Raw genomic sequence first — 13,796 nt, 5'->3', positions numbered from 1 at the left:
GTTTTTCTCCTTCTTTGCCTCCTTTTCTTTTCTTTTTAGTATCACGAACTTTTGCATGCCCGCGCAATTGATTCTTTTCTCTCGTTTTCGTCTTTTCCTTTCGACGTATTTATAATTTTTGGCCGTCGCTGCGGCATTACTCTGCTCAGCGCAAGTCGCCCTGGACCAAACCCCGATCCCTGCCAGTTTCGCCCAAACCCAAAACACCAAAACACCAAAACACCACAACAACCAAAAGGGAACGACCAAAACAAAAGCCCGTCCCGTGCCCAACACGCTCGTTGTCCTCCCATCCCGCGGCCGTCGCGACTCGCTGTTCTTTCGTACTTCGACATCGCGACAGTGCCTTACATGTTTTCCGCTTTCTCATCTGCTTCGGCCCTTTAATCAATCCCGCCTCCCCCCCGACCGAATCCTCGATCCATTTCACCATTCCAACGACACTCGGTATGGCTGGCCTTGGTTCTGGCAACAGGACGCGGAAGTTTGCCCGGCTGAGCATGGATGATTTCCACCACCCGGCTCACGGCGTTCGTGGCGTTGGCGTTGGCGAGGCCGGCGCGAGTTCCGAGCGCTTCAGTCGGTCTCAGAGTCTGGCAATGCACATGGGCGGCTGCGCGGTCGAGGATGGCGATGGCGATGACGACCACGACGACGATGCTGAGGCTGAGGCTGAGGCGGGCCATCATGCCTCCGGCTCCTCGTCGGCACCAGGAAAGAAGGCCATCAAGGGCATGATCCGCCGTGCTTCGGTCTCTCTGCACGGCTTCATCCAGCGTCGCGCCTCCTTCGCTGGCGGCAAGACCGCTTCGGCTGCCGACGACGCCGCCAATTCCGGCTCCCACTTCCTTCCCAACCGCATCCTTCGCTCCTCGCATGTCCACTCGCAGTCCCAGTCCCACGCGCAGGGCAAGTTGCCTGTTCGTTTGCAGCCTGCCAACACAGACGCTCGGCCGACGACGTCGCACAACTTCTCCAGTTGGCGTCGTGTTCGCCAGGCTGCCAGCTTCCGGCACTCGCGTGTCTTTGACAGCGACTCGTCCTCGGCTGCTGGCGTCTCAGAGTCTGGCTCGGCAAATGCTCATGGCGAGACCATGGCCCCCGAATCCATGGACTATGCCATCCGCGAGTCTTGCGACTTGGATGGCGAATACCATCGCCTCGCCCCGACCTTGTCTTCGTCAGCGCCCCTGCCTGGCGGGCTGTCGTCGATGAATGGCCCGCCTGTTTTCCGGTCACGCCCGCCTATCATCCCGCCCAATACAGGGGGTGCCGCTCGCGCGGCTGCTGCTGCCGCCTTTCAGACGGACATCCTCCAGGTGCTGCAGCCCAAGTGGCTTCAGCAGGACGAAGTCGGCAACGACCGTGAATCCGGCATTGGTATTGCCATTACATCCACAGAATCGGACAGCGCCGACGAGGCCAATGGACAAGAGTCGTACAGCGCCTTGAGTTGTGCCTCTGGGGTGGCACCTCAGCTTGATGTGGCCATGGTTGACTTTGTTGGTAACCTGCCGATGGAGCTGGCCATCATGATTCTGTCGGAACTGGATGCTGCGGGCCTTTCTGCCGCATCGCGCGTGTCGCGTGCGTGGTTCGATGCCGTCCGGAATCAACACATCTGGCGCGAGTCTTTTCTTCGCGAGAAGACCACCACCTATGCCACCAGCGCACCTGTCCAGCCGGGTGTCGGCCTTGGTGTGCCGCCCATTCGCCCTTCGTGCGATTGGCGCCAGATCTATCGCGTGAAGCAGGAACTCGACCGTCGCTGGCAGGAGGGGAAGACGCGCCCTGTCTACCTCAACGGTCATTCTGATAGCATCTACTGTTTGCAATTCGACGAGTACGTCCACAGCCCTACGTTTCCTCCAACGAAAATACAAGCGCCGTCATGCTAACCCAATTACCTCTAGACAAAAAATTATTACGGGCTCTCGTGACAAGACTATCCGCATCTGGGACATGAAGACCCTCGCATGCCGTCTCGTCATCGGCCCTCCCGAGGTCGTGCGCGACCCCAAGCTCTTCTACGACGACGACGGCCAGCCCGCTCACTATATCACAACGGCTTATCATACCCGTAGCTCGAACAGTATGCCCGCAGCGGTCAGCTTCCCTATGCACCACTCGGCCTCCATTCTCTGCCTGCAGTACGATGACCGTATCCTCGTGACTGGCAGCTCGGACTCGTCGTGCATCGTCTATTCGGTCAAGTCGGGCTATCGCCCGATTCGTCGCCTTCTCCACCACACGGCGGCTGTTCTCGACCTTTGCTTCGACGACCGCTACATCATCACCTGCAGCAAGGACGTCACCATTTGCGTCTGGGATCGGGAGACCGGTGCCATGCTCAAGCAGCTGCGAGGCCACTCCGGTCCCGTCAACGCAGTCCAGATGCGTGGCAACACTATCGTGTCGTGCTCGGGTGATTTCCGCGTCAAGCTGTGGAACATCGAGACTGGCAAGGCCATTCGCGAGTTCACGGGCCACACCAAGGGCCTGGCATGCAGCCAATTCTCCGAGGACGGGCGTTTTGTGGCGTCGGCGGGTAACGACCGCGTCATCCGCATCTGGGACGCGAACACCGGCGAGTGTGTGCGCGAGATGAAGGCGCACGAAAGCCTCGTCCGCAGCCTGCACATCGACTCGGTGTCGGGCCGTCTCGTCAGCGCCAGCTACGACCGCGACATCAAGGTTTTTGACATGGAGACTGGCCAGCAGCTTCTGGACTTTCCGCAGTGGCACCAGAGCTGGGTGCTGAGCGCCAAGAGCGACTACCGCCGCATCATCAGCACGGGTCAGGATCCCAAGATTCTGGTGATGGACTTTGGCGCTGGCATTGACGGCATTGACATGCTGGAGACGGCCGATGCGAACGCGGCCATATGCGCTTCCACTTGCGCGACGGGCGACACGACGGTCGCAACTAACGAACACATGAACTGGATGCCGACCTTACTGAATGCCCCTCCTCCACAGGCAGCACACGAAGCCGCGACTGCCTTTTAACGAATTTCCTTTGGGACGACTGCGCTGTTTACTTCTTTTCCTCTGACTCTTTATAATTTCTCGTTTTGGATACATATAGGACATTACATGGTATACATTTTGTGGTGGTGTTACAACTTGGTTATCTTTTTTTTTTTTTTTGCGTTTACACATAGAAGTTCGGCGGCCGTTTGGACTACGTACCAGTCGTCCACACGTTTGTACCCTTGGATCACGTACTACTGGATTGCTCTGATGGAACTCTTGGGTTTACTGTCGGCTGCTTTCCTGTCATTTGCTTACTGACTTTTTTTTTGTTGCGTTATTTCCCCAGCAAGCATTGCTAACGGCGTTTATAAAACTAGACGGGCTGGTGTTTTTCTCTTTTTTGCGTTTTTATCTTAGCTTTTACTTCTTGGTACCCAACGATAGAATAATTAACCTGTTTTGTATTGCACCTTTTGGCAATTCCCGTTCGCTTATACTAAACCTTCATTTTTCGGGGTGGGCTATATGAGTTTTTTTTTTAAAAAAAAAAAAAAAAATGGCCGTACTTCACCGGTCCTTTAGTCCACGATACTACACCGCGGATTTGCGGTCGACCTGAAAATGCTAACTCCCTTCGTCAGAGAATATGTGAATAAAGGAGGTATGGTGTCCCACCATACATTGGGCCTTGCTGACGAAACGTTGCCCTCCTGTTCATGGCAGATCGATGACAGGCATCGTGTAGCACTTGTCCGGGCCTATCTCGGAGTGTGATGGGGGACCAAGAAATGGGAAGAAGGGTGCAAATAACCTATTTCTCCGCACGACGCGCCGGGTGGACTGCGGATATGACGATACTCATCCAGCATGAAGCCTGGGGAAGCCGGTGGCAGATGCCATGCGAAGATCTTGGGAGAGCAGAAAGTGGAGAACACATGCAGACAATTTTGAATACCCCGGAGATCAATGGTGAGTTGGCGATACTCCCCGTCGCGATGCGGCGTTATTACCAGAGTTGCAGTCGGACGATCGCCGCCTCGCTAACCGTAAAGCCACACCTGCTCCGGCCTTCTCCACAGGACAAGAGGAGGCTCAAGGGGGTTGCATATCTTAGTCTCCCTCGTAGGGCCTCATCTCTCCTAACGTGTGGATCTGAACGGATATCGGATGGCCATGATGCTGGAGAAAAGGGCCGTGCATGAGCAAAAAGGAGCAAGGAGAGGACGCCCATATGAGCGGCGTTACGGTGGCGTATTGTTCAATTACGGAGTGGAAATAGGAGGAATTACACGGCTTGTGACAGATAGTTAAGGAGTCAATGGGAGCGAAACCAAATTCGAAGCGGATGCATGATGGGATGAAGTTGCCGTCGATGCAACGGCCCTCAATGTCACACGTTTTCACTAGACAAGCTTAGGGCCTGGAGAGCCTATGCAAGAGCACAGTGGGAAACAATCTGCATTGCCATCCAATGTACTATTGTACGACATACTTTATTGACCAAAATCAAGGGGACGCAGTATGGTTTCGAAACAAGGACAACCAACGATAATTTACCAATCGAGGCCCTAGGAAAGAACCGCAACGGCCATGCTTCGTAGTCACAGCCACAGCCAGCTGACGAATTCAGTATATGGCCATTAGATTGGGTAATGTATTTCAAAGTTCCTTGATTGTGTGTGTTATTGCTTGTGTTGTAGAACATCGCCATATTTTCACCAAAAGTGCCCCCGAATTCCATAGTTTTCATCTCGCAAAATTGGTCCCACAATTACCCAATTACCCCTATTTCCTACACGTGATAAGGCACCTGACCACTACCTCCTTAGGTGAGGCACATTTCGTCACCAGCCAACCCAAGCACAAGCTGCGACGGGATCTCGCCGAGAAATCATGGGATAGGAGACGAGATGGGACGAGCATAAGGGACCGGCACAAGGATAAGTGACGGGGATTGCAAGGAGCGCATTGTCGAGAGACACAGGCAATTTACGACATAGATCATCAAATGAGGAGAGCGTAAAACGCGCCAGGGAGGGGAACGCCCTGGAAGGCGCCGAACAATAGGCCATGGGCAGCCGCCGCACGATGTTTCACGAACGCAGAGCTAGAGGGGGCATGGTCCGGCAATATTAGTCGTTAGTGGCCTGGGGGGCCTGTCGAGCGTGTTTCCGGAGGCTTACTCTTTTGTTGACGGACAGGGGCTCGATGCCGGGAATCTGATCGGATGTGGCGCAAAAACAACTTGACTTGTGCGCAGCCAAACAAATGCGCATCTCGGAACATCGAGTCCAAGATCTTGAGGTTGTGCAAGGAGGATTGGATTGCATGCCGCTGGCAGCGGTCGATTGCAGGAAAACGCATACAGACGTAGCAGTGCAACAACGGTGCAGGATGCAACGTTGTGCATCGTCAAGTCTGTTTTGGGACTTGTCGGATGTCTCTTCTCTGGATTGGCTGTGTTCGCTTTGACCTTGCGGGCAATCGCAGCTTCATTTTGTCCCGTTCTGATTCTACTGATTCTCCTTTCTTCGCCATCTTCCAGGGGGTGATGCCCCGAGATCGACGAGAGGCACATGATGGCTGCCGGCGTCCGGCCATATTTTCGGAGCAGATGACCACACTTCTGTCTCGTTTCTTGGTGTCTCGTTGGAGAATCGTGACGAGAGGAAAGTCCTGCTTGCCGCTTTCCCGCTGTGATGAGACAGTTGTCGTGGATTCACAGCAAGGGGTAAAAGGATTCCCAGTAAGTGCAACGGACGGTCGTAGAGACTCACGATGGCCAACAAGACGTGCGGAGACTCCCAAACACAGAAAAATCCTTGCGTCCCAATAACTGACGGCCACAAAAAAAGAACATGGTCGAAACATGGACAACGGATCAGATGGTGTGCTGCCAATCAATTGGTGGCAACGGGGCCGTTTTGAAACACTTCTGCTCTGTGATCTGTGCGTCTGTTAATGGGCAGAATGCTCTGAAAGACGTGAATATGCATCTACCAGTCGTTGGGGCCGTGGCCGTTTGCTTTTTTTCCAAAACAAGGGGAATGCGGAATGGAGGCAAACGGCAGAATGCCTTCAAGGGATTGGTGGTTGGAGGTGGCCCAGCCACATGGATTGCGGCCTAGAGCTGTGCCCGGAATGACCTGGCGTGCGATTCAGGCCTTAATGGTAGCTGTAATAAGCCTGCAAAATACAACGAGAGGGTGTGTGCTTGGCGAGGCATCACAAGCTTCCAAAGAGACAACAATGGCTTGCAATCGGAATTCAACATCGTCATTGCTCCTTTAACAGGCCGGCCTCTTGCCTCCTCCGTTCTTGCCTCCGCAAAGCAGTGCAAGCTGGGAAAGCGACAGTGCATGCCACTCCGCGCTCTTTCCCTCCAGAAAAGGGACACCGATCGCCGCCTCGTTGTCCTATTTAGGCAAGCGTGGACGATCCTCATCGTTCTTTCCATGTATCCCAGCACCCAATTTACGCGCTGCGTGACATTGCAGCAACGCCCCACTCAGGGGATCTGCCGATGCGCCCGCCACCTCTGTCCCTCCGCAATCTCCTCGACGCACGACAGCGAATCCCTTGGACGGCAACCACCCTGTTATGACAGTTTATATCGAGGTGTACGACGTAAGTACGGAGAGGCTCACGCTCTACGTTCCACCCGTGATTAATACTCGCCACAACCGCATGCCAAAAGAAAAGCACCGTTTCATGCATCCCAGGGCTTTTGTCCAATCGTGCAACTGTTGCCCAACGACGGGAAAACGTGTCTAAAATTCCTCTATACGAAGAACCAGAAGAAAGAATGTCCATCCTGCCCGCTAATAAGCACTATTAGGGTCGTCGTCAGGTACTTACCAGGCGTATATCATGTCACGGTTGTGTGACCAGCGCCACCACTACTAATTGATCGCCCAAAGGTCCGTCCCAGACTGTGGTTGAAGTGATATGCAAACGGGGCTCGGCCTGCTCGTCAGCGTCCTTTTGCCATGCGTTTCTGGTTCTTCGGCTTCGCGAATATCTCGAATGGTTCTCTTGTCTTCCACCCAGGCCGCGACCCACTCGGTTTTCTCTCTTGGCGAGACAGTCGTTCTTGCCGCCGACCTCTCCTGTAGCGTATGGGCCTCTTGGTCCCCATTTGCACATCCTGTAACCAATCCCCGAGGCCCACGGCCAAGGATCGCCCGAAGCCATCCTGTGGCATTTGGTCCAGCATGCGACCGTGAAGCCGCGTGCAGGAGGTGGATGCAAAGCCCAGCTACGCGACGACAAGAGGCTGGCCATGTCCGTAGCATACGATGTACGAGAGGAAGCAAAAAAGGCGCGGCCGGGAGCTGTGGCCACGGACCCTGCCTGGCGAATATCGAGGACAGGAGCAAGACGACCAAGACGACCATGCAACATGGGCCGGAGGATAAAAACGATGCGACCGGGAGTGCACTGACTGTGTTTTCCCTTCTCTGGTCGGTCTCTTCATCGTCTCCTTGTCTTCATCTCTACGGGTTCACACGGCCCACGTTTGCACAATAAACTTCACACTCGCCGTCCCCGTCCCCTGTCGCTGTTCCTTTCGTGGCCCCCTGCGCCTTGCCCTCTTATTCACTCTTCCATCTCATTTCCTCCTTACTTTTTCTCATTGGGCGTCTCCCTTGAGTATTTTTTTTTGTCAAGTTTCCCCTCACTGTACGCACCTTCCACTCGGCGCGCTACGTCCGCAGAGCTCCTTCCCATTGTATTATATAACTTGATGTGCATATCCGCATCTTCGGCTTCTTTCCATTTTCGTCGACGTCCTTCTGACCTACATCCATCATCGTCGCCCAGACTATCACTCCTCCTTTTCTTTCTCTTCTTTTCGGGTCTTTTTATTTTCGTTTTCTCTTATCCTTACTCTCGTTGATCGCCACCGTTGCCAGATTCTCTTCTTCATCGGCTGCACCCATCGTTCTTTCCCTCTGTCGCACCACAACCAGCTATCACGACGCCGGTCGCTCCTTCCTCTTTTGTCTCCTTCCTTACCTTTTCACAAACCGATCCGAAAGCATCTCGGTCCTTCAGAGCCCTACCGTCGCTTGGCTATAGCTATTGTCCTTTTCCCGCCCCGGCTGCGTTTCCGCGAACCCAGGATTTTCTTCCACTTCACCTTTCCTCTGCATTCTTTTCTCTGCTCCTTTCCTACGTCTCTGAAAAAAAGAACCAATCTCCAAGTCTTGGTCTCGACAACCCCAGCTGCGCAAGTCGCCCTCTATTCTTTGTTTGTCTTCTTCGTCCCCAGTTTCGCTTCCTTCTTTTCGCATATATAAAGTCGACGATCCTACTCTTCGAGCGGGAACCTTTTCGTTCATCTGCCAACGCTTCCCTCTTTGTCACTGCCGACTCGCCATCTGACGACGTTACCCTCTCGTGTAAGTTGGCCACTATTCTCCTTGCCTTTACCACACAACGCGATGCTGTTCCTTTTTGTCGTTGTCGACTTATCGCCTTGTCACCTCGCCATATCCCGCACCAAAATAAACGAAGCCTTTGTTTTGGACTTGCCTCCCTTGTCGATTCCCTGCTGCCTGCGAGTCTGCTTTTGCCCCTTGCTGCACTGCTTTTCCTTTTCCCTCGTGGCCATTCAAAGAACAACAAAGAACTCGGCGCGAGATCTTTCCTTTGATGCCAGGTCCCTACTACCTCACATATGACATGCGCCGTCACGGACATGCCACTCCCCTGTTCAGGGGGATGAACATGATGGCCGTTCACTTGGACAGCTTGCCATGCTTCCGTACATAACCAGAAGACACTTTCCATTTCCATCCTTGTTTCCTCTGCCTTCTGCCACACTTGTTTTGTTCGTCTTTAGCAAAGCTCTTTTGCCCTTGTGGTAACCCTCCGTTTCGGTTCAAAAACTAATATCAAAAGCAAGAACAGGATCTTCCTCCTCGCACTAGAATAAGACATTAAGCATTAGCTGGCTCTAATCTCGCAAGATGGGCTTTTCTACTCGCCTTACGGCCGCGCTCGCGCTGGCTGCAAGCCTCATTACTCCCATTGTCGCGGCACCGGCCGTCGAGTACCCCATCGCCGAGCGCGACGGGGCTACCGCCTCTGCCGCCGCGTCTGCTTCGAGCTACTGGGTAGCCAACATTGAACGCAGAGGCACTGTGCCGTTCGGTGCCTCTGGCTACCAGGTCTTCCGCAATGTCATGGACTTCGGTGCCAAGGGTGACGGTGTGACCGACGACACCGCTGCCATCAACAACGCCATCTCCTCTGGTGGCCGCTGCGGCCAAGGCTGTGACTCGAGCACGACGTCGCCTGCTCTTGTGTACTTCCCGCCCGGCAAGTACCTCGTCAGCGCGCCCATCATCCAGTACTACTACACTCAGCTCGTCGGTGACGCCATCAACCCGCCCACCCTGCTTGCCAGTGCTAGCTTTACCGGCATAGCCGTGGTTGACTCGGATCCCTATGACAACACCGGCAACAACTGGTGGACCAACCAGAACAACTTCTTCCGCCAGGTCCGCAACTTTGTCATCGACCTCACGCAGATGCCCTTCACCGCAGGCGCCGGTATTCATTGGCAGGTCGCCCAGGCCACCAGCCTGCAGAACATCGTCTTCAACATGCGCACCGATGGCGGCACCGCCAACAAGCAGCTCGGCATCTTCATGGACAACGGCTCCGGTGGCTTCATGGCTGACCTGGTCTTCAACGGCGGCGAATACGGCGCTTTCTTTGGCAACCAGCAGTTTACCACCCGCAACCTCACCTTCAACAACTGCCAGACTGCCATCTTCATGAACTGGAACTGGGCCTGGACGCTGCAGGACGTCACCATCAACAACTGCGGTGTCGGCGTTGATATGAGCAACGGCGGCTCCGTCCAGACCGTTGGCTCGGTCCTCTTCCTCGACAGCACCGTCACTAACACGCCTATTGGTGTGAAGACTGCCTACCACCCATTGTCGTCGGCCACCAACGGCACGCTCGTCATTGACAATGTTGACATGACCAAAAATGTGCCCGTTGCTGTTTCCGACTCGACTAGCTCGTCCACCATCCTGCCCGGCAACACCAAGATCATTTCGTGGATTCAGGGCAACATCCCCAACCCTGGCGGCCCTAGCAGCGCTGTTCAGGGCTCGCAGACGGCTGTCATCAAGCCAGCGGTCCTCCTCGACTCCACTGGCAAGATCTTTGCACGCAGCCGTCCCCAGTACGAGACTGTCCCCGCCAGTGACTTTGTCTCTGTCAAGGCTGCTGGTGCCAAGGGCGATGGCGTGACCGATGACACGGCCGCCATCCAGGCTGTCTTCAACAGCATCACAGCGGGGAAGGTTGTGTATTTTGACCACGGCAACTACCTCGTCACCAGTACCATCAAGGTCCCCCCCAACGTCCGTATCACTGGCGAAATCTGGCCCGTCATCATGGCCGGTGGCAACGGCTATTTCTCGGACGCTGGCAACACGAAGCCAGTCTTCCAGGTAGGCCAGACCGGCGACTCGGGTGCTGTCGAGATCTCTGACATTCTGTTTGCCACGGTCGGCCCCCAGCCCGGTGCCGTCATGATCGAGTGGAACCTCAAGGGCTCGTCTGCTGGCGCTGCTGGCATATGGGACGCGCACGTCCGTATCGGTGGTGCTGCCGGCACGAACCTACAGCTGGCCCAGTGCGCAAAGAACCCGACCCTCACTGCGCCTGCCGACCCCAACTGTCTGGGTGCTGGCCTCATGCTGCACGTCACTTCGGGTGCCTCGTCGCTCTACGTGGAGAACGCCTGGTTCTGGACTGCTGATCACGACCTCGAGCCGTCGGCCAATTCGCAGCAGATCAACGTCTTCAATGGTCGCGGTGTTCTGATCGAGTCTCGGGGCCCCGTTTGGATGGTCGGCACCGCCTCGGAGCACAGCGTCCTGTACAACTACCAGCTCACCTCGGCCAGCAATGTGTACATGGGCCTGATCCAGACGGAGACCCCCTACTACCAGGGCAACCCCGACGCGCGGACGCCGTATGCCAGCCAAACTGCGCTGTCGGACCCGAGCTTTGATTCGTGCACTGACGCGACCTGCGCTCGTGCCTGGGGTCTGCGCATCACCAACTCGACTGACGTGTTCGTGTATGGTGCTGGTCTCTACTCCTTCTTTGACAACTACGACCAGACGTGCCTGGACACGGAAAGTTGCCAAGACAACATTGTCAGCGTGGAATCGTCCCAGGCGTTCATTTACGGCCTTAGCACGAAGGCCGCGGTCAACATGGTCGACGTAAACGGAGTGTCACTGGCTAAGGACGCCAACAACCGTAACAACTTCTGCGCGACGCTGGCGCTCGTCTCGGTGGAGTTGTAGTGTCACTACCTCAATGAACATGAACCCATGACCATGATATGATTATGATCAACGGGTCAGGACGTCTGCCATCTTGCCATTTGGGATCTTCACTTGAACATTTTTTCTTCTGTTTTGTTTCTTTTTTCTTTCATTACCACCATCGGTCACGCCTAAACCACAAACCGACCTCCTTTCGATTCGTCACACTCGCTTCACTGCCCCGTTTCACAAACTCCATTTTGCCCTTTCTATTCGTTTTATCATGTCTAGCTGTCTTCGGGTAGCTGGAAAAAGCCGGTGCATTGGCGTCGGTGGACAGACCATTTCATTTTCATTGTCGAAGATTAAAAGTTCAAAGAGAGCACGGCCTCTTTTTGAAAATTTGTCGAGTAGAAACCTTGACCGAAATAAAACAAAATTTCACAAATAATAAGTTAAATATGTATTGTGATGCAATGCGAACGAGAAGTGATCTGTTGCGAAAAGTTTGCCAATGACCTATGATACGACCAGAGGAGTAAGAGTGTGTGTTGTAACGGGTTGGCTTGGTGGAGACCTGAAGTGGGTCTGATTTCGCGTCTTGCACGTGATCGATATCTAGACGTCATCGGTTTTTGCTCTGCTGCTGCACGCACAAGCTCTGGTAGCAAAAGCCAAACGACGCTATTTTGGCCCCAAGTTCCCAGCGCCTCGTTCATTGATGTCCCATTGCTGCCTCGAATGCCAGCGACGGGCGGCCTACGGCACCGGGGCCTCTTTCTCGCTTCTCCACGGCCTATTGACTTTCTTTCTTTCTGATCTATCTATTTGCTTCCTCGCAAGGTATCAATTACATACAGTTTGGCCGACAGCTTTGATTCTTTGACTCCCTTTCCTCCCCTTCAACCTCGACTTTCGTTATGGCCTCATCGCCTCGACCGGCCGAACCTCAGCTGCGACGGAAGCCCAAGATGGCCGATACGCCTGCGTCTACATCCTCCACCCCCGCTCCTGCAGCACGCCGTGGCTCACCATACCTGCCGACCTCGCGCGAGTCCCTCCTTTTGGCCGTCTTCCCGGTTCTCCTCCTCTTCGGCACCCTCTTCAGCCTGCTGTCCCCGCAGACGCGCGCGGCCGCCGCCGCCGGAGCAGCTTCGACAGGCAGCGGACCTGGCTCAGGAACAGCGCACTACCCGCAGGCACCCAGCCTCGCGCCGAGCTACTTTGCGCGCAAGGACAACCTGCTCAACGTCTTCTTCGTCAAGCGCGGCTGGTTCTGGATCACGATCACGTTTGCTTTTTTTGTCGGCACCCACCCGTACTATGCTGAGCCCAGCGCACCCCGAAAACACGTTCTGGGTCGTCGTTCTGCCGCTGTCCTCCGATGGGGCCTCGTCACCGGCTGGTGGTTCCTCGTCACGCAGTGGTTCTTTGGTCCCGCCCTCATCGACCGCAACTACCGCCTCACGGGCGGCGGCTGCCAGGCCCTGCAAGCTTTGACCGACGAGGCGGGTGCGGCTGCTTCGTCGGGCGAGGGTGGCAAGCACGCCGAAGCGACATACCAGTTTCTAGAGGCCGCCACGGCGTCGGCCTGCAAGCACGCCGGCGGCCAGTGGCGCGGCGGTCACGACATTAGCGGGCACGTTTTCCTCCTGGTGCTGGGCACGACGTTTTTGGCGCAGGAGGTTGGCTGGGTGCTGTGGCGCCAGGCGCAGCGGCGAGCGGCCATCTCGGGCGGCGTGCCTGGCAGCACGAGCCACAGCAGCAGCACAGCGCGTGTCGTCGACACACGTTTGCTGGTCATGGACGACGGCGCTGTCAAGTCGGCCGAAGTCGAGGCCGGCCTAGCCACCGGCAGTACCGGCGAGCAGAACAGCAGTGCAGCCCGTGCCGGTCTCATGCAGCCCGATACCCGCAGTGCCAACGCGGCCCTATTGTCGCGCGTTGCCCTGCGCGTGACTGCAGCCGCGATTGGCCTCAGTTTGTGGATGCTGCTGATGACGGCAATCTACTTCCACACGTGGTTCGAGAAGCTTACTGGTCTTCTCGTTGCGCTGGTGGCCTTTTACAGTGTGTACGTGCTGCCGCGGTGGGTACCGGCCCTGCGGCGCGTCGTCGGTTTGCCCGGGTTGTAATCGATATGAAACGGTAGCAGGCAGGCCGAGAAGCTTTGTTCGAAGAGCTCATTGTTGCACCCTGTGCACGGCTTGGACTGTCTTATTGAACACATAGTTAGCTAGGACATTCATGTAAACGAGCTCATTTAGACTTTGTATTTGTCGATTTGGGAACAGATACTACGGCATGATGACGCAGATCACGTGCTCCGACTTTGCTGCTTGTTTACTGTAGGAACCATCGGCCCTGAAGGTCACGTGCCAGTCCCTAGATAGGTGGTGCTGTCCCAGAGAGGCCTCGCCTGCCATTACTGTAGAATGCCGTGCAACATTATCCCAGTAACCCTAATGTATTTTCAAACACCACCTTCAATTGTCTCCAAGCTTCAGTCGGCGT

The 13,796-nt window shown here is 55.3% G+C and overlaps 3 protein-coding genes across 3 annotated transcripts; all 3 read left to right on the top strand.

Moving 5' to 3' along the window:
- Window positions 1-449: 449 nt before the first annotated feature.
- On the top strand, window positions 450-3,009 carry SPBR_06643 (F-box and WD-40 domain protein 1/11; the record flags this gene model as incomplete). The annotated part of the gene is made up of 2 exons (XM_040764899.1): window positions 450-1,843; window positions 1,914-3,009. 2 exons carry the CDS (start codon window positions 450-452, stop codon window positions 3,007-3,009), a joined length of 2,490 nt encoding a protein of 829 aa, XP_040617505.1.
- A 5,942-nt stretch (window positions 3,010-8,951) lies between these two features.
- On the top strand, window positions 8,952-11,321 carry SPBR_06707 (uncharacterized protein; the record flags this gene model as incomplete). Its single annotated transcript, XM_040764963.1, has 1 exon — window positions 8,952-11,321. One exon carries the CDS (start codon window positions 8,952-8,954, stop codon window positions 11,319-11,321), a length of 2,370 nt encoding a protein of 789 aa, XP_040617504.1.
- An 881-nt stretch (window positions 11,322-12,202) lies between these two features.
- SPBR_07396 (uncharacterized protein) lies at window positions 12,203-13,417 on the top strand (the record flags this gene model as incomplete). Its single annotated transcript, XM_040765650.1, has 1 exon — window positions 12,203-13,417. The coding sequence occupies one exon, from the start codon at window positions 12,203-12,205 to the stop codon at window positions 13,415-13,417; it is 1,215 nt and encodes a 404-aa protein (XP_040617503.1).
- Window positions 13,418-13,796: the final 379 nt, after the last annotated feature.

The sequence above is a fragment of the Sporothrix brasiliensis genome (genome assembly GCF_000820605.1).
Source record: "Sporothrix brasiliensis 5110 chromosome Unknown Cont20, whole genome shotgun sequence".
In the NCBI taxonomy this organism is placed as follows: Eukaryota; Fungi; Ascomycota; class Sordariomycetes; order Ophiostomatales; family Ophiostomataceae; genus Sporothrix; species Sporothrix brasiliensis.
This window is presented reverse-complemented; position numbering and strand designations above follow the sequence as displayed.